This window comes from Camponotus vicinus, unplaced genomic scaffold (assembly GCF_025532165.1).
Source record: "Camponotus vicinus isolate PSW18456_S1 unplaced genomic scaffold, iyCamVici1.0 SCAF_11, whole genome shotgun sequence".
NCBI classification, from domain to species: domain Eukaryota; kingdom Metazoa; phylum Arthropoda; class Insecta; order Hymenoptera; family Formicidae; genus Camponotus; species Camponotus vicinus.
In genome coordinates, this window is record NW_028141947.1 from 1359145 (window position 1) to 1379784 (window position 20640).

Genomic DNA, 20640 nt, shown 5'->3' on the forward strand with positions numbered 1-20640 from the left:
AACGCCAAACAGCCAGGAACGAGGAGCGCACGAAGACAGAGAGAGAGGAGGATTATTTCTTCCTCTCTTTCCGTCTCTCGTTCTATGTAGGTTAACCAGGTCGATCGGCCTATGTTCCCTCGTACCTAGTCCTCCATCACCTCAGCCTACCTTTCCCCCCGTTGGTCGTCGTAACCTCTCTCTCACATCCTCAACCCCGTTGTTGCCCTCCACTAGTGGCGGATTTATCGATATGCAACGATATAAAACGCTGACTTAGGTCCTGACTACGTCGTGTTCAAGCCATGTTCATTTATTAGCGATGTTCTAACAATTATTATTAAAATTGTAATTTATAAAATATTATAATTATATTGTATAATTTGTTATTATCATTAAGATTTTAATATACATGAACGGGCATCATTAATGTTACATATTTATGAGAGACATTTTTTTTCATCAATATTTAATTATTAAAATTTAAATGTCAATATTTAATTTACATTTATTTTATTTCGAGGAAATAAGTTTGATAAAGTGTTATTAAAATATTTTGTTCTTTAATTTCCAAAATATGCGCGAAAAAGTGCATCTCTAAAATACGAGTATTTACATCTATTAAAATAAATTTTTAATCTCTCCCTTTTTTTTGTATCGATTATTTTATATTTATTGTATTATATATTTTTTTATTATTTTATATGTGTTATTTTATATATGTTTTATATTTATATGTATTTTATATATGTTTTATATTTTATATATATGTTATATATATTTTCTTCAGATTGATATTTAATATAGATTTTTCAAATGCTTGAAAATCACTTAAAAACTTACCTTTGTTTATTGCAATATTGCAAAAAGATATAAAAGCACTAAAAGTTGATTAATTTGTAGGCCCTAAAAGAATTTCCATCGTAAAACGATAAATGTTTGAATTTATTTAGACACTTTACAGCAACTTAAAAAATATTTTTACAATTGAAATTGTCATGTCAATTGCATACGTAGGCTTTTAATATGATGAATCGTGCTTAGCTTATTGATTCATTGCACTGATACATGCACATCTAAAATACACATATGACCAACAAATTTAGGAGAGCTGCATGAATTATTAATAGGAAGCTAATTAAAATGTGATAAATTTGTTCTATTTCTGTAACGGCGTATACACAATGTCTAGTTAAGCTCTCGCAAAGTTAATCGATTCCATCATTCGCGGCTCCGGGATTCGCGAAATATGTCCTGCTGTGACGTAATTTTCGTCGCGAGAACGATCGGCCCCGATATTAATCTGCCAATTAATCGTCGCCACCTACGGAAGTTAATAGCCAGATTTGTCACGTGCGACATGCGCTCGCGTACGCTTGCCATCCGGCGAAATCAGAGCGCCACGAGAGCGCTCGAACATAGGAAGTTCGCATTTGAAAAATGGATCGTACCTCTTCCGACGAGCTAGAAAGCGCTTATCGAGATCCATTCGATCAACAAGCTCGAAAATTCAATCAGATATCTACAAGTACCGAATCCATCCACGTAATGGTTAACGTGTTTTATATCGTGTTGCTTTCTCGTAAAGCTCCGATTTTGAAATAATTGGCGAGCTCAATCGCGATAAAATACCATCTCGCGATATTTTCTAAATAATCACGGTCGTTTACATTAATTGTGATTAAGGGTATAATTGCATCTCGTAAAAATTTAATATTCATTACAAATTCATTAAAAATTAATGATTGCGATTTTAATCAGCGTAAAAGCATAAGCCAACAATGATAAATTTTATTATCGAAAAATATCGCATTATTAACTTTGATAAATTGTCAGTGAAACTGTGGCACGATATTAATATATTGATTTGACGGAAGGAAAGTTTAATTGAAAAATTCCGTTCTATTATTACCATTATTATTTTCGACGTGAAATATTTACAATAATGTTTATCAGATTGCATTTGAGAATCGTATAATGTTGCTCTTCTTCGCAGATAATTTCGAATGGCTATAAATGTTAGTAAAATGCAAATGTCAAAGGTCTGCTATTTCAATATTTGCTTTCATAATATCGAAATTTTGACGGAATATTTTAGTAAGCGAGTTTTTTTTTTCATTTATAAGCCTTTTGACCAATTTGGAGGTGATTCTGTACAAAATTAACGTACTCAAATATATTTATAATTTGTATATTAATATTGTTATGCAATATAATTCGTGTATTATATTTCTCTTTGCCTTTTTCGATCGATGATTTTACTTTCACTCGTTATGAGGTACGTGTAACTTATGTTAGTGCAACGAGAAACCAGTCGTTCTCAGGGGAAGCGTTTAGAGAAACGAGCTGTACTGTAATTAATCGATGCATTTACTCGGACTCGGCTCATCGCCGGACATGAGGGTGTAATTGTGTGTCTCAGAGTACGTAGCGCTGTGTCCACACGACCGTAATATCCGGAAAAGCTAATCTACCATTTATATATATATGACAAATAGTAGTGAAAATATTTCCGCGCTAACTGCATCAACGTGTTTTCAATATAAACTTAATAGATATAAAGCGAATCTCGGCGTGGCTCGTTAACTTGATAAAATAGTTAACACGGGAGTTTGACTCTTTGTGCGATCCGAAATAATTTTCGACGCTTTGGATCGAAGCAGAATCGCGACGGATCGAAGCGGCCATTTGCGATTAAGCGTCGTTCTTTCCACCGGGTTTTCCGACGATAAATGATTCGCTATTTTATATCGACAATAAAAGCTTTTATATAAAATAATAGCGACTGTAATTACCTCTATCCATTTTGAAACCTCGCGCAAAGTGGTTTCCGTATTGTTGAATGAAATATCAGGCATTCTGTTTTTCCTTCGACACCACCAATATTGCTCGACGCAATAATTCATCTTTATTGTTTGCAGTACAAAGTTTTAAAAATGTGTATTTATTTTGGTAAATTTATATTCCGCGCTATTGCAAAAATATATGCGAAATTGCTGCGAGTTTTATCTTAATGTACGATTGCGGGATATTTGCTTTCATGCACTGCTTTCTAGTTAAACCTTTCAAAACAAATATGAGAACGAGATGGATACATTAATGAGAGAAATCCAAATTTCAATCGAGAAATAATTTAATTAAGAAATAATTTAATTTAATAATAAATTGATGATTTCGAAAACTAGGCGTAAGATGGATTCTATTTTACTTTGAATATAAATTTGCCGATACCTGTGCCCTGAATAGAGAGTTAACAGATACGTCTTTCCTTCCAATTTATGAGCGTAATACGCATTCTATCGCTTGATTTACGAGTGCAATTTTTCCAAGAGGCGCGCGCGTCATCGCCCGATTTCGTCTTCTCGAGAATTTTATGTCCCGTAAGTTTCTAAGACGGAAGCGAAGTGAAATTAGGGTAGAAATCAGACCCGTCATTATATAAACGAGGACTCGTAAAACATAGAAGTGAGCGCGAGGCACAAACGCGCTCCATTTTGTATCCTCTTATTCGTCTCCTCGTTTCATCTCGTCTCGTCTCATCTGATCCTTTTGTGCTCCTCTTACAGGCGTTCGGAATTTACGGAAACCCGACGAGGGACAAAGGGAGTGACGATGTTTCGACATTACAAGAGTGTTTTGCGACAGAGTAACGCGCCTTCATGTATACCGAAGAGATTGATGGATGATATGTAAGGTAATTGGGGAGAGTCCACTTAATTGCTTGTAGCAAACAATAGCGTCCCAAGCTCGGTGCAAGTCAATTTCAAATTATTTGTTTATGAAATGAAAATAGAGAATATATTTTCTTAAAAAAAAGCTATAAGATTCTTTTATTTTTAGGCTGCCTCGGTTAAAGTTTGGTAGCCAATTTTACTTGTCTAAATTATAAAAAAACATATTTGTTAAAAAAGAAATATTACAAAAGGGTCTTTTTATTCCGAATGATTAGACAATTATATTAATACAAGAATAATATTATTAAGAGAAGAGAAATTAATTAAAAAATTTAATGATTTTTTTTAATACGTCAACAGATACAATGAGATATTTCACAAATATTTAAAAAATATTTTAAATTCTAGTTCTCTCGGGTGATTAAATAAATTAAAGTGAGAAACGTGAAGGACGATTCAATAAATTATTACGAGAATTTCTATTTTAATTTATTCAAATTTGATCGGCTTTAATCGATGAACACTAATTATTATATTTTTAATATTAAAAAAATTAAAAATATCGCTAAAAATAACAGGATAAAGCATGTTGATTCAACGCGTGTCATGCAACAAGACGGAGTTTCGAAAAAAAATCTGAGAGAATTCTAATCTCTAATCGATCGAACTTAAATTACTACTCGCCGTACACGCGACTTTGATGTTTACTTTATCCGCGGCACATCGTTACGAGAGATTGTTAATAGAAACTTTTTTCAACAGTCTGTTTCCGATATGGTAAGTAGTAACGCCACGTTGTATCGCGTGTACAGTGACTGATGTGAATCTACGATGAAAATTGCCGCACGACAGCTCACAGTTGTCTCGAACATGGGTGCTTCAGCGTTTACCGTACTTGAAGTGCGATATTGCAAGAATTCCTGAATTTCGTGCAGGCGAGAGACAATGTGTATTTCAATATTCGCTCTTCGTACGCGTTTCGAATGCTCCCTCAAGGCTTGAATCGCAGACAGAAATTGTTATCATTCTACAGCTTAATCGAAGCGCCCTTCACGGAGAAAAACTTATGGTACAAATCACGTGAAAAATGCATTCTCTTTTCGCAATAATTAATTGTAAAGCTGAAATCTAGTGACATTAGAAGTTATTTATTATTATAAAAATTATTATTAGAAATTATATATTAAGTATTTACTTTATTTGTTTGTTAACGAACATGCATTTTTTCGTGCATCCAGATATTTGAATAATATTTCTTTTTATTATAAAATGTAATAAGTGTATAATATTATTCAAAAAATTGAAAATTTTTTCATAAGTTATTAGTATGTTCCACAATTACAATTATTTTGTCATTTTCACTCTAATATTTTCACTCTATTCAGGCAAACATAATTATTTTCATGATAATTAATAATTAATTAACATCTTGCTGTTTAATATTTCATGTATGAATAAAATATAAGCGTGCACTTCGCACTTTCAGTACATTGTTCGTGAATGAAATGTATAACAGAAAACGTAATCAATTTTTATGTATTTTTATAAAAATATCTATTTAAAATTTGTTGAATATGAGAAATATATTGATCGTAAGCTATTAATAAAATCATTATAATTAATGCAACAATTAATAATCATTATTGAGATTATTAATCACGACATTTATAATTTATAGTTATCAATTCATAATCATTAAATGTGAGAAAGATTAATGCTTCCTCTCCTTATTAAATATTTTTGTTGCATATACTTGATTGATATCTCGTGATAAAATGTATTTTCATTACATGTAATGCGATAGTTGTGAGAAATAGTTGAAAATTATTTCCATGCAATACAAAAAATGATATAAATTATTAATACGAATCTAAAATTAAAATATGAAAAAATCATCATTATTTTTCCAAAAGGATGTTTCTCAATAAGTGCGAAAAATTTTAGGAGATGATTCTTTGTCGAAAATTAAGGGAGGGTTTTCATATAAACATTAAAAGGTTTTAATAAAAAATTGAATAGGGGTTGCTGGTTTCATCCCCTTATAACAATACGAGAGGCTTAAAAAAATATTAATAAATAACCTTTTTACTAGTAGAAAATATCCACCTAATTTCATTTCTTTTACTTGTTCCAAATTTGAGAAAAAAATAAAAACCTAATTTTCACCCCCATTTTTGGAGGAGTGTAACTCCACAGGGAGAGATGTAGGAATATATATTTATATGAAAAACCTCCCTTAATTTCCGACAAAGAATCATCTCCTAAAATTTTTCGCACTTATTAAGAAACACCCTGTGTATATAATTTAAGAAATTAATTATAAACGCATGTATTTAACGATTAACAATTCAGTCACAATCGAGGATCATCTTAATATATTTTGATCATTGTCATAAATCATGAAACTATCGCATAATAATTATTCTCACTAATCAGAAACCAGAATTCAGGAATCGGTGTTCCATAACGATTGATGTTATTACTCCCATTGTGCCTCCAGGTAGATCGAGGGAAAACAAACGGAGCAAAGGAGAGAGTCGGGTCGCGTATGGGAGCGCAAGTGTGCGATGGTGAATGCAACGGTTGATAAACGGCGCGCGGCACAATCAGCGGCACGTGGCAGCGTTGGGCTGGTGAATCTCTCGACTCCCACGTGGGTCGTCATCCCCGCGGCGAGCGGCAGCGGGCGGATTTCGCGCATCCAGTCGAGAGATCGTCGAGAGAAGACGGCTGCCGAAGCGAGAAGAGGGCGACGCGCGAGAGGGTGGCTCGGGGGAGCGGCGAGGAAGCAATAAAATAGCCTCGTGACGGAGGGGCTTCGCACGGCCCTGGCGCGACTGCGGCACTGTACCCCTGCGGGGGGCTCGCTGCCGAACACACCGAATCCACCGTCCACCCCGGAACACAAATCCCAAGTGCGTTTTTTTCTTTCATTAAAAATCTTGATTTTATCCCTTGTTAATCATTAATCGCATTATGATTTGTTCAATAATGACACTCGAATGAAATATTGAAAAAAATGGACGAGCGATTCTGCCGCAGGGGTGCTCGAGGAATCGCGAGTCGGCAACCAGATGTGGCAGTTTGGGAAGTAACGCGTGTGATCAGGGGGATACATCGCAGTCGCAGCCATCGCGGGGGCAACATGGGGCTGACAGTAGCAGCGGTGGCGGCGGCGGCGGACGAGACGGTGACCTTCTTTCATCCGCGATTCGGCGGTTCAACTTCAAGTCGGCGGGCGGCAGCCGGAGCTGCCGGACGGTGCCGAAAGTCGTGGTCATGGGCTCCAGCACGGCGTCGGAAACAACGATCAACACGAGCACCGACAGCGCCAATACGATGCTCACTATGGTAGGGAAAATGGATGGCAAACAAAAAAAAAATAGACGATAATTTCGCGAAACAATGTAAATTTGACGTGTAAATTTAATATCCGGGCACAGTGACAAGTAAACGATTTAAAGGGAAAAAATTTTTAATTCGTTAGATAAATGTTTAATTAATATGTAACAGTTTCACGTATATAATTGTTATCCAAAGTCTCTATATTAAATTATATTTTATGCTATGATAAATGTATTTTAATATAAAGCTTGATTTCTTTAAAATACTATTAATGGTTCATTACTATTGTTAGTAATATTTTATTCTACATCATCAATGCATGCATGGACACAATATTGTTACATTAATAAAACTGTAGAGGCGTTTGATATTTAACATAATGCACTTGTTATAAATAATCTTTTGATTTCTAACATATAATTTTAATTGAAAATTTATCTAACAAAAAATAAGAATTATATATTCCCCTTCGCTCACTTGTCACACTGTGCGTGAGCGGTATAATGTCACAATATGAATATTTTAAAAGCATATATGCCGAATGAATATTGTAAATGTTAAATGTACATATACTCTTTTCATAGTAAATATGTTATTAAAATAAAAAATAAAATAAAGTTAAAATTAATATTAAAATTGAAGTCGAAATTAAAATCAAAAGGCTTGAAATCATAATTAAAATTAAAATTAAATTTACATTTGTTATTATAAAATCAAGATTTTTTATTTGCCTATTAATTTCGATTTTTGAAATGCATGTTATTGATTATTTTCTTGATTGTTATTATAATAAAAATAAAATTGATATTAATATTAAAATTGAAGTCGAAATTAAAGTCAAAAGGCTTGAAATCATAATTAAAATTAAAATTAAATTTACGTTTATTATTATAAACTCAAGACTTTTTATTAGCTTACTAATTTCGATTTTTGAAATGCATGTTATTGATCATTTTCTTGATTCTCTATAATACTCGAACATATATGTATAAGCGTAATATTAGATTTTCAGTACATCGATATCAACAACCAGCTATATTGCATGCTTTTAAGGCTAAAGTTGAACAAATTATGAGCGTTATTACTTGATATTATAAATATTATGATATCAAGTATTAATTAAGTGTTATAATTAAAGGTACGCGCGCGCCGCGATATTGTATCGAGGAACAAAGTTAATAAATTGCATGCCGATATCGATGCAATGTATCTCGACGTATACTGTTTAACGAATCCATATCGAGGAAAGTATGTTTTTCGCGTTGGGTTTTAATAGGCACCTTTGCGTGCTTACTATCCATATTTCAACGTGCAGTTAAGCACGAAAGCAACGTGCGAACCTCATATATGTTTCTCGCTTGGGGGGCATGGTACTTTAAATTAATTTTAAATGAATTAACAAATGTGTCCTTGTGTATTAAATGAGTGATTACCGAGAACCGCGTTTTTTTCCCTATGAAATGTCATCAAAAGAAATGATTCGTAGATCCGGGTTCGCAAAGATGCGAATAATGGGCAAATATCTCCGAAACGATATAATATATCAAACAATTTAATTTAAATGTCTAATACTCCCTTCTTTCTTACTTTAAAAGTATTTCCTTAAAAATTCCCACGTTCTATTTAATTCATATAAGTTAAGCTTCGTTGAGCTTAATAAGAAATTATCTATTTATACGAAAAATCTTGGTAGATTCTTTCTAACAAAATTGTAAGCGAAATTTTAATTTGCAAGAAATATCACTAAATAATTAAAAATTAATTCTATCTGCATATTTTCCTCGAATTCATTAGTAATACTTATTTTATTTATTTATTTATTTATTTTAATTGCTCATTATTCGTTCACTATTAATATTATGATATATTTTTGATACAGGAAAAATTTTATTTTTGAATATGAAAAATCGAGCCTTCTGCATGTGTTACTTATATCTCTTTTTGAAGAAAAGATTTTTGAATTTTCGTAAGATATAAAATAAAAATATAAAAGTAAATATACAAATTTAATAAATATAAAATAAATAAGTATAAAAATATATGTATAATAATTTTCACAAAAAATATAAAAAATTAGCTCCATAATATAACTCAATAATATATATCGTCGACACGATTTCTCGTTCTCCAGGTGACGACGACGGACGGGGAGCAGCCAGACGACAGTTTCGACCTAATCGACGTGCCGGCCGAAATGTCGCCTCCCGCTACAGCCCCGTCGCAATCGTCGCCCATCCATCTCGTCGGACACTCCGACGACATGGCCACGGGCAGCCGCAACTCGTCGCCGGCATCGCCCACGTCGCCCATCTCCGTCGCGGCGCCGGCGAGCCAAACCACACCGCCGCTGCCGCTTCCGTCGTCGCCGACGTCGCTCTGCGCCTTCGACGGGCCCGAGGTCGCAGGACCGTCGAGCCGCTGCTCCCGCTCAAAACTCGACCCGGACAGGCCATCGGACGGCAATCTCAAGGCAACGATTAGCGCTACCATCGGTCAGGGACACGCGAGTAACAGCGCCGAGGGCACGTCGGCTCTTCCGCCACCCACGCCGATGATCGGGGCGCACCAGGAGACCAGGTTCACCTTCGGCGGCAGCGGCAGAACCCCGCCTCTTCCCGATCTCAGAACCGCGGATTTTTTCAGGTATACAGCTTGATCGATTTTATTGGCAACTCGAGTCGAAAGAGATGATTTAATGCACGAAGCACTTCAAAAGAATGCTCTGTAATGTTGAAAAGAAATTTAGAGTTTAAAATTAGAAACATTGATGAAAGTATTTAAAAAAATTCTTTTACCTTGAAAATAAAATTTTGGGAAGACTTTATAGAGAATGTAACTTTATCTGTATAAAACTATCAGCTACATTACTCTTCTCCTGATGTTGAATCGCTATCTCGTGCAATAATTTCCCGATTAAAGAACTTCTCTTCTCTACTTCGGGTAAGACTGAGGTTTCTTAAGGGACTCTACGTGCCTTCTACTCCCGATATCTTTTTCCCCCGGGATAAGTGCAAAGTTTGCGGATAAGCTATGAATTCCAAGAGCAATTTCCGAATTGATCCCGTGTCCTAAATTTCATCCGAGTTTGGCAAATGGAATTTTAAGAACAGTTATGGTTCGGCTGCGAGTTTGTCAATCACTGCCTCTCGCACAATCGCGACGAAGATTATTCGTCCCCTTACAACTTTGTTTTCATGTTTAGCACCCCCGTGAGGGGCTCCGTGGACGCGGGCCAACCTGATTCGATCGACACGCGCTCCTCGATTCGGAACTTGGTGGCCGTCCAGGAGAAGCAGAACAGGGTGGCGTATCAGATCGATTACATGACCGGCGGGAAGGTCAACTCGATTCAGGCGAATCCGCTCGAGAAGGGCATCGCCGATCACAGACGGAGCCAAAAGAGGCCCAACATCAACGTGACGACCAATCCACTCGATATATCGCTCATAGGTGCGACTCAGCCGTGCAACACTCAGGGCTGCAATGTCCAGGGTGGCACGAGTACGAAATCCCGAGGACGATCGGCAGGTGAGTTTCTCGATGATCCTCTTGTTCTCTGCGAAAGTGTCATCGCGTTGACGCATCCGTTGCTTAAAAATGCGACGTTCGGCGAGGTTCGAAACCGAAACCGCGACAACAACCATGAATCACGTCGTGTCCTTCTGATAAAAACAGAGATCCAAATTTTCACCCCATCGACTTTTCGCTCCCTCGAATCTCGCGAGTGTTCCTCTCTTTCTCTCACTCGCTTTCTGGCTCACTCTCCCTCTGTCTCATTCCGGTCTCGTTGCCTTAATTCATATCCATGATAATTTACTTGATGAACCTGAATCCTGCTAATGGAGATCGATCGCTCGCTCGTGGCCATCATTACAAATTGAAAGACGGAAAACCGGCAACCTCGGTTAACATTGACCGTGAATCGCTCGCCTTATTCTTTACTCGTGTGTTACTTAGTCGAGACTGTCGATCGCTAACCAGAGTTACTTAACCAAGGCCATCGACTGACTCTGCTGTCGAGTTCTTTAAAGTATTATAATTCCAGTTAGCGATTCGCTGTCTCTAGATTGCAAGAAGAAGAGGTATTATGGTCTATAATAATATACTCGTGGTCTTATCTATAGCATAGAGAGATGACGGAAAATTATTAACTGACAAAACTGACATGCAGTCCTTTTTTATATCAGCGTCAAAATTATTAAATTAAATATTAAATTATTAAATTAATTATTAAATTAAATAAAAGCTATTAAAATTGATTAAAATACGCTGAAACTATTAATTCTATCATTATTGTCTTATTTATCTGAAAATATAAATTACTTAATTTTTCTGCCAATTTTACGAAAAGTTTCAAAGACCTCGCACAAATGGAAGAGGCAAATAATCCGACTAATCAGAGTTGGAGCGTCAATCGATATCGGTGTAAATCAACTCGTACGTGCGTACGTGTGCGTGTGTGTGCGTATATATATGCATGAGGGAGAGGAAACGAGAGGAGACGAGAGAAATGGACGATAGCTCTAAGGAAATGAATTGATGTTCTTTTCTTTCAGAATCTCATCCACTCGTTTCAGCCATTCATTCATGGGTCAGGCTCTTTTTCCCGTTTTGCGCAATAGGTATTACATAGTCCGGCGAATAGACGATATAGTCATTTCCGTATCCACAGGGCGGCCGTCGAAAGCGCGCGAGACTCGAACAATGACCGGCGACAATAACGTTAATGACGACGACGACGACGACGATGACAATGATGATGATGATGATGTGTGTGAATGAGTGAGAGGGACGGTCCTTCCGGCCTTTCGGCGGCCACTCTTCTTGGTGTTACGTGGATACAATACGGTAACACACATATGCGAATGCGCTTGGGCTTCTTCACCTTTGTTCTCCATCTCTTGTTTTCGCTGCATCTCCACCCTCTTCCTTGCATTGTCGATCACGCTTGCGTCTCTTTCGCGCCGATTTCAGACAACGACAACGAGCGGCGACGAGGTTTATCGGCCCCGCGAGAGGAGCCAAAGGTAGAAAGAAAAAGCGTGGCAATGGATATTACGTCCTTGACGAAACTACTCGCCCTCGCGAGACCTGGTTCTTGTGAAATGCGACGTCGGCGTTTCTAATGTTGCCACTCGTTGTCCCGCGAATTTTGCGATGTAAGCGATGGTAGCCGTAGCCGAGGGGAATAACGTCGCCGTTGCTTTGGTCGCTAATTGAAAATCTGTTGCGTATGCGAGATGCATCGATCTTAGTGCGATTTAGTGTGATTTTTGTTCGCGTACGTATTAAAATTAAAGGAGGTTTAAATAATTCTACTTCGAAAGACAAGCGCGAAAAAAGAATTAATTAAGTCTCCACTAACTTGATTTAATATCTATGAAAGCGACCCACATGAAGGAGGAGATGGGAACATGAAATATTCACTATGCCATCGTCCATAAAATTAACGCGTAATTTTTTTCAGTTTATTATATTTACATCTTGAACTTACACATCTTTAATGATTAAAAGTTAGAAATTTGGCTCAAATAAATAAATCAAAATTAAATCAAAATTGATATAAGAGCCATTTGGCTCTTGATTTTGATTTAATTTTTATCTTTAATGACGTATTCCCGAATAGCATCACACACACATTATTATATTATTTCAAATTTATACATTTTAGAAAATTTAAAATTACATATTTTAATCTTGGCATTTAAAATTTCTACCTCTTTCATACCTCTGCTTTCCTCTGTGTGTTCACAAAATGTAAATTTGTCGTTATAGATAGATAGAAATAAATAGATGTAGATTGATCGACGATAGAACATGAGATGCTAGATTCATCGGCGATAAAACCGCGATGTTGATCGAATTAGTACAATTTCGTTGAGATCTCATTTTTATCTTATTGTTATAGATATAGGAAAATGCTTAAGCATTTCGATACAAAAGATTCTAATCGTATTGAATGCAATTAGGATTAGTTTTCACGAGTTTGGCTTCAATTGGAAAAGACACATTTAATATACATGAAATACAACATTTTATCTATGCAAAAGAGAATATGTAGTTTATTTATAATTAATCTTACATTTTATATTTAATGTTACATGTGTGTATTTTATATATTTAACAGTGATGTTTTTTTTAAATTTCAATTAATATTACTTTTACACAGTAAAAAATTGTGCGTCCATTTGTTAAAATTTTCTTGTGTTACCACGTTTTAATTACTACTTTAATGTAAAATTAACATACAACCTATATGTTATTATTTTTATAACGTTTTCATGTGTTATATTTATGTCAACTTTATAACTTAACACTTTGTACATGTCTCTTAGAAATGGAATATTATTTTGAATATTTTTAACATAATCATTTTAAACAATCAACATGCCTCAGTTTAACATTCTAAGAAAAGTTTAAGTGAATCTTCGAATAATCTTGAACTTTGACATACAAAAATAATCAAATTTACTAAAATCAAATGTTTCTATCACAAATATAATTTAAGTTAAAGTAATTACTATTATACGTTAATATCCTCAACATTTCTTACGAGTTATTGTAACTATTTTTTCGTGTAATTTTTAATTAATTTGCATGTTATTTGTACATTACACTTAAAGTCACGAGAACAAAAATAAATGTAAAGTATTGTGTGAATTATTTAACATTTTTAGTTTGTCAATAAGTAACATACGAATGAGTGATTTTAACTTAAAATTTAGAGTGGACTTTCTGGGACACGTGAAAAATGTTATAATTAACATTTTATTTTTTATTGTGTAGAGTATATTTATTCCATTTATTTCATTATAAATACTGTTCAGAAAAAAAGAAGCTCGAGAGAATTAATCTTAATTTCATCACGTTCGATCAGAGTCGTGTGAATCGAGCCCGCAAGATGAGAAATCTGAAAAATGAAATTCGAAAAAATTCAAAACCGGTTTCAATTCATACGCGATATCGATCTTTGCGACGCGATCGACTTGCTTTGGCTACGTCGCATCGTTTAACAGCGCGAAAGAGAAGACTTGAGAATGCAGCTTGCGATTCCTGCTGTCGAATCACGCTTTGTCGTTACCTGTTTGTTTCTATTCACTAGTATACACAAATACACACATACACGCGCACATACATACACATACACACGCACACACACACACCATGATATCCGTGGGATCGCCGTCCTCGCTACCCACAATCCTCGTTATTATTCCGTCCGTCAGTGCCGGATGGAATCTCGGTAATTGCAATTGCGCGAGTTCGCAGATTGCAAAACTTTTGTTTAAACGAGGAGTTTGTTCGTCTTAAAGATCCTTGTCGACCTTCAGGCTGGGTTAGAAATTACTACACCGAGAACAATCTCGGATGAAAAAAGTTTATGAGCCACAACTACCGTCTACATAGCAGGATCATGCTGCGATTATTATTGTTAGGATTGTAATCTAATTTATCTCGAAGAGTAATTACGAAAGTTGTCTGAAGCATAAGCGAATATCCATCTACAGATTCGCGAGCCAATCGATGCGATCACCAGTGAATCTTTTCACATTTCGGTCTTTATTATTTCGAGTACCTATATCATTTAATGTATATTATTTAATCGAATAATTTCCTCTCTTAATTGAATGTTTTATTTCAAAAAAGTAATTATCGTAATTGGCGCGAAAATTTTCACCTTGGACTTTTAGAGGAGAATTGTGTAATCGATTCTGAAAACAAGCTGGCTTTCCTTAACGAAAACTTAATTGGATGCTATTATATGAAACACGGTACAGCTGAGCTGAGCAACCACCTTTAAACTTTGATATCAAACTCATCAAAAAATTGAAATTAGTTCGACGCATTATATATGTATAGTGCGAAAGAGTGTATAACGTATTTAAAATTCAGCGCTTTTAGATTACACCAGGTTCCGATACTGAATTCTTTTTTTTTTCTCAAGCCGCGAGCCGCAGATTAATATTTCTTGTCAAATTAATCAGAGAACAAACTTCACTCTTATTTCCCATTCTCAATCGCTTACATTTGGGAAACTATCAAACACCAAGTAACATTTATATAACATTTATGTAACAGTTATACAGGGTGTCCCATTTTAAATAATACGCTCAAATATCTCCGAAACGGTGCGTTAAATAAAAAAATGTTTCAAACAAAAGTTGTATGGCTTAAAGGGAGCCATCAGATAATGGCAATGATTTGACCTTGGAGAGTCATTTGAAGGTCACGTGAAGGTCACCGTCAATTTCTTAAGTGGAACCCCCTATTTTTTATTACACATTCTTGTAGCTTCTCTCGAGGGCTTTCCAAAACACTATAATAAAGTATTTCTTCATTGAGTACTTTTCGAGTTATGAGGCTTGAAATAATTTCTTAATTTTACATAAACCGTAAATATCTAGTAAAATATTCATTTTTCGATTATCTTACCTTAATACTTTTATGTACAAAATAATGAGAGGAATCAATTGGTGTAAAGAAAAAACATAGTTGTTTTTTAAAAAAAATGTAATTGTTAATTGCAAATTACATATTTTTTCTTAAAAACAACTATGTTTTTTCTTTACATCAATTTATTCCTCTCATTATTTTGTACATAAAAGTATTAAGGTAAGATAATCGAAAAATGAATATTTTACTAGACATTATATGGTTTATATAAAATTAAGAAATTATTTCAAGCCTCATAACTCGAAAAGTACTCAATGAAGAAATACTTTATTATAGTGTTTTGGAAAGCTCTCGAGATAAGCTACAAGAATAAGTAATAAAAAATAGGGGGTTCTGTTTAAAAAATTGAGGGTGATCTTCACGTGACCATCAAACGACTCTCCAAGGTCAAATCATAGCCACCATCTGATGGCCCCCTTTAAGCCATACAACTTTTGTTTGAAACATTTTTTTATTTAACGCACTGTTTCGGAGATATTTGAGCGTATTATTTAAAATGGGATACCCTGTATAACATGTAACAGTTATATTATTGAGTAGGAAAAATTATAACAAACAGTTATTTGGTGTTTGCTGGGTATTTATATTTCGACACGTCTTTTGAGGGAATATTGATTCTCCACTCTTTGGCAAAAGACTCCGTAGATGGAAGTTGCAGCGCCATCGATTTGACATACTTTATATAAATGTCAAATAAATGTAAGCTAAATAAGACTGGAAAATGGCGTAAAATATGGCATATAAATGATAAACAGAAAAAAAAATCATTTTAATTTCTGTTCTCTCTTTTCGCGAGAGAAACTACAATAGTTTTCTCATTTTCTATCCAATCACAACTGTGGAAAATCTCTGGAGATAATGATCTCTGACCTAGCCTGTGCAAATATCACAATATCGAAACTTGTTCCGCTGCAATTGATGTCAGTCCTATCGAAGTTCTGCCGTTATATCGGAAGCGAGGCACAATCATCAGCGATAATATAGTGACGAGTGACGGCGGTTCTGTCGGGATACAAAGGCGAATATGTCGCCAGGCACGCATTTGACGTAAAACGCACCCTCCCGGCGATCTCGCCTCGAGGAAGGGAACCGAAAAGGGCGAGCCTAAGAATCTCGAAAACGCGTTAGGGTGGAATTTAGGGGGTCGCGAGGAAGCGGACGGGGGCCGGATACGAGAGAGGACGAGCTCTTCCTCTCCCCCGTCGGTCCTCGTGACCCGCAAAACAAGCAAACAAGCCCGGATGGGGGATAACGGATGGTGAATTTTTCATACCCGAAAGGCGGAAGCGCCGGCGGCGCCGGTAAACGATCGACCCAGGCGACAATCGTCGTACAACAGCCATCCCTATCTCTGGACGCGCCGGCGGCGACGATCCTGCTGCATCCGGACGCCGACGTCAGACGACGCGAGGAAAACATGCGGCAGTTGCTAGACGTCGCCAACACCCTCACCCTGCAGGAGATACACGACTTCGAGATGAGGTGAGCGAGTAATCTTGATCGCCGCCGCGATTTCCCGGTTGCTACGAAACGACACGGTTGATCTCGGTCGTACAGGCTTCGTGAAGATTTGAATGTCCGAGGGGATGTAACTAATGGATGAGACTTGGCCGGTCTATTTTGAAACTCCTAATATGATTATATTTGTTGGCGCGGATAAAGCTTTGTTTAGAAGAGAACTAAGAGTATTTGCTGACCAAAATTAAACTGACACGCTTTATTATCGATTTTTCATGATATAATATTATCATCATCATCATTTTGCCGCATAATTATTAGTTAGAGTAATATTTTCAGAATTAATTTTCGAGAATATTTTCAATGATACATTTGAAAGATATCGAAGCAAGATGTGTTGAGATATTAAAAAATATTAAATAGCACTTCATATGTATAATATAATAAAATAAATAAATAATAAATAAATCTAACAGAGATTACTTAGTAGTTATATATGAAAAAAAAGCTTAATAAAAATATTATCTCCTTCATGTATCTTAAAATAATTCGATGTGTTCTCTCAATCGCGGTAAGAGGAAAAGTTTCCTCTCTGAAATCTTGTCGGAAGTTTTAACCGAGGATTCAATATTTACGGACTTATACAGGATGTGTCAGAAGGAAAAACCCATATTTCGGAAAAATATTACACACACACACACACACACAAGCACTATGAATAAAAAAAATATATTCCATCAACAAGTGTTCAATTATGGATAGTTTAGGATTATCCTGGTTTAAATTTAAAGATATGTGTAATATTATAAATGATAAAAAAGTTGCCTGACATTAAAAGAAAGATTTTGATTTTGTTAATAAATATTAAATGTGTGTTTCTCAAATATTTTAAAAAGTTTTTCAAAATTCTATATTTTTAATTTTAATGAATATTCTTTGTAATTTATTTATTAAATATATTTATTAGCCTTTTGATTACAATTGTTAAAATATTTCGAAGAATTTTAAAAGAATTATTTAGAAATATATATTATATTTTTGGAGATATTTTATAAAGATCGTCAGCACTCCATATCTCGTAAAATATTGATTTTTCCTTCTGGGGATTCCATCCCATGTATATTCAATATATCCGAATAGTAGCAATCGTGTCATTCTCTATCGCAGATATGGAAGTCCCCATCACAGCCGGTCGCAGTCGGTGAAGGCCCCCGGCAGTCGTTCTTCCGGTCGACCAAATTACCTGTGTCTTCCGCAACAGAGATCGCGAGTGGCGAGTATGCCCAACACCGGCGTGGAGGAGGAATATTACAGATTACGGCACTTCAGTATCACGGGCAAAGGAGTGGTGAACCGGGGCGACTCCCTCAAGAGTCGCAGGTCGCGTTCTAATAACAGCGTCGCATCCAGCAATTCCAGGTAAGCTCGATTAACGCGATACACATCCCTCGAAACGGAAACATTCTCCCCATAATTTTCAAATATTAGGAATCTAATACACAGTAAAAAATTGTGCGTCCATTTGTTAAAGTTTTCTTGTGTTTTAATTAGTACTTTAATGTAAAATTAACACGCAACCTACATGTTATTATTTTTATAACGTTTTCACGTGTTACATTTATGTCAACTTTATAACTTAACACTTTGTACATGTCTCTTAGAAATGGAATATTATTTTGAGTATTTTTAACATAATCATTTTAAACAATCAACATGTCTCAAAGTCAGTTTGACATTCTAAGAAAAGTTTAAGTGAATCTTCAAATAATCTTGAACTTTGACTTACAAAAATAATCAAATTTACTAAAATCAAATGTTTCTATTACAAATAATTTAAGTTAAAATAATTACTATTATACGTTAATGTCCTCAACATTTCCTACGAATTATTGCAACTATTTTTTCATGTAATTTTTAATTAATTTGTATGTTATTTTTACATTACACTTAAAGTCACGATAACAAAAATAAATGTAAAGTATTGTATCAATTATTTAACATTTTTAGTTTGTCAATAAGTAACATACGACGAGTGAGTTTTTATTTAAAATTTAGAGTGGATTTTCTGGGACACGTGAAAAATATTATAATTAACATTTTATTTTTTACTGTGTACTTTTGAACGGCACTGTACTTGCGAAATAATATCTCGTATTCTCCCTACTTAAATGAAATATGGAAATGGAGGTAAAAGTTCGACTTCGATACTTCATTTAACCAGTCCTTTAGACAGTCATATTAACCATCAATAAAATTGACTCCATCTTTATGAAATAATGTTCCCTATCGCTGCAAAGTTATTTTCTTTATTCACGGGGCATAAAGGGGATTTCAAGGGAAAATTGACAAGAATGTATTTTTGTTAACGGAGTGTCGATAGCCGTAACAATATCGACAGTTCCACTTATTACTTCACGGCCGGTCGGCGATATCTGCGATTGTACCGCTTCGTCTGCTCCGCTCGGAAGGAGCCCGCCGTAGAATATCTCTGGCCTCTATCTCCGGTTCACCCTCTTCTTCTTCTTGTCGTAGGAGCCGGGCCGGGCCGTCGCTCTAGATCGAACGCGTGAGTTTACGTGTGGCATTGACGTGACGTAGACACGCGCGTTGGACCTTAAAGCGTGGTCCTCGAACATCGTGCAAACGTAATATACCGAGAGGTTCTGGATATAGGATTTCAAATAAATACTATTTCAAATAAATACTACTGCAGTTGACGTAAACATTTGAGAGATATAAGATATTACTCCATATCTCTCGTTTCCTAGAGCGTATGTTTGTATTTTACACTCCAAAACGAGATTTTCCCTACGTGAAATGTTACGCACCGAGTGTATCGCAATTTATATATAATATTTTGGATTTGAAATATTCTATTTACGATGGATAGTTTGTATGTCACACATGTTGATGTTTGCTGAAATTAAAATTCTGCGTAAAAGGAATTTCATTTTGAACTTCGTCTTCTCACGGGGAAATTTATTATTTCTGCAGGTAACATTTGCAAATAATAATAACTTTGTAATTAATAATAATTAGTAATGACTCTTTTCAAAATACAACTTTTGCTATATGAAACACGTTTGGTCCGTGTGATCCCAAGCTTTGCTTTAAAACAACATGTATAATATAACATATTAAATATACAAGTATAACAGCGTATATTATCGAGATAAATGAACGAAATGTGGAACGAATGGCTCTGGTAACTAATCCTGTCATTATAAACGCTGATCTTATTACTCAGATTTTGCTGATCGAGGTACAAAACGTTGAATATTCACGCGCGATTGAATAAACCTATTACGATTCTTTCTCCCTCTCTAGATGCTATTGAGTTCGATATCGATATATAAAACGAAGAATAAAGCGTATTTCCGATACAATGTTTGCAGAATATTTTTTGCAGTGTATAACATACAAGTATACGTGTAGAAAATATTTCCTAAAATTTAATTGCAGGCGCATATTTCATGACAAAAGTCGGACTTGACCTTTTCTCTGCGAAAATTTAAGCCGGAGAACGTTTATAATTATAAATGTGTTTAACATTAAGGACTAAAAGGCTTTAGTAAATTATACTTCCGAGCTGCAGAGTTTTATTTCCCAGTTAATTTCGAATGGAGTTTAACAGAATCTTGATTTGACTGGAAATTCTGAAATTTTTATGCGAAGAGGCGGCACGTACAGCCGAGGAAATTTCCGCCAGATAAAATCATGTTATATCCTC

At 35.4% G+C, this 20640-nt stretch overlaps 1 protein-coding gene across 10 annotated transcripts in view; it reads left to right on the forward strand.

The window, feature by feature from the left end:
- Positions 1-20640, forward strand: part of LOC145961194 (uncharacterized) — a 49772-nt gene that overhangs the window by 12035 nt on the left and 17097 nt on the right. For 6 of the 10 annotated variants that reach the window (XR_014435582.1, XM_083081143.1, XM_083081141.1 and 3 more), the window contains exons 2-9: positions 3546-3673; positions 6154-6568; positions 6696-7004; positions 9130-9641; positions 10201-10526; positions 11555-11620; positions 16733-16934; positions 18078-18329. Coding sequence is in view for 9 of the 10 variants with exons in the window: in XM_083081143.1 (XP_082937269.1) it covers positions 6933-7004; positions 9130-9641; positions 10201-10526; positions 11555-11620; positions 16733-16934; positions 18078-18329 (1430 nt within the window). In the remaining variant the exon portion in view is untranslated. The remainder of the gene's footprint in view (positions 1-3545; positions 3674-6153; positions 6569-6695; positions 7005-9129; positions 9642-10200; positions 10527-11554; positions 11621-16732; positions 16935-18077; positions 18330-20640) is intronic. The other 4 variants (XM_083081147.1, XM_083081146.1, XM_083081145.1 and 1 more) reach the window with 3 other exon arrangements.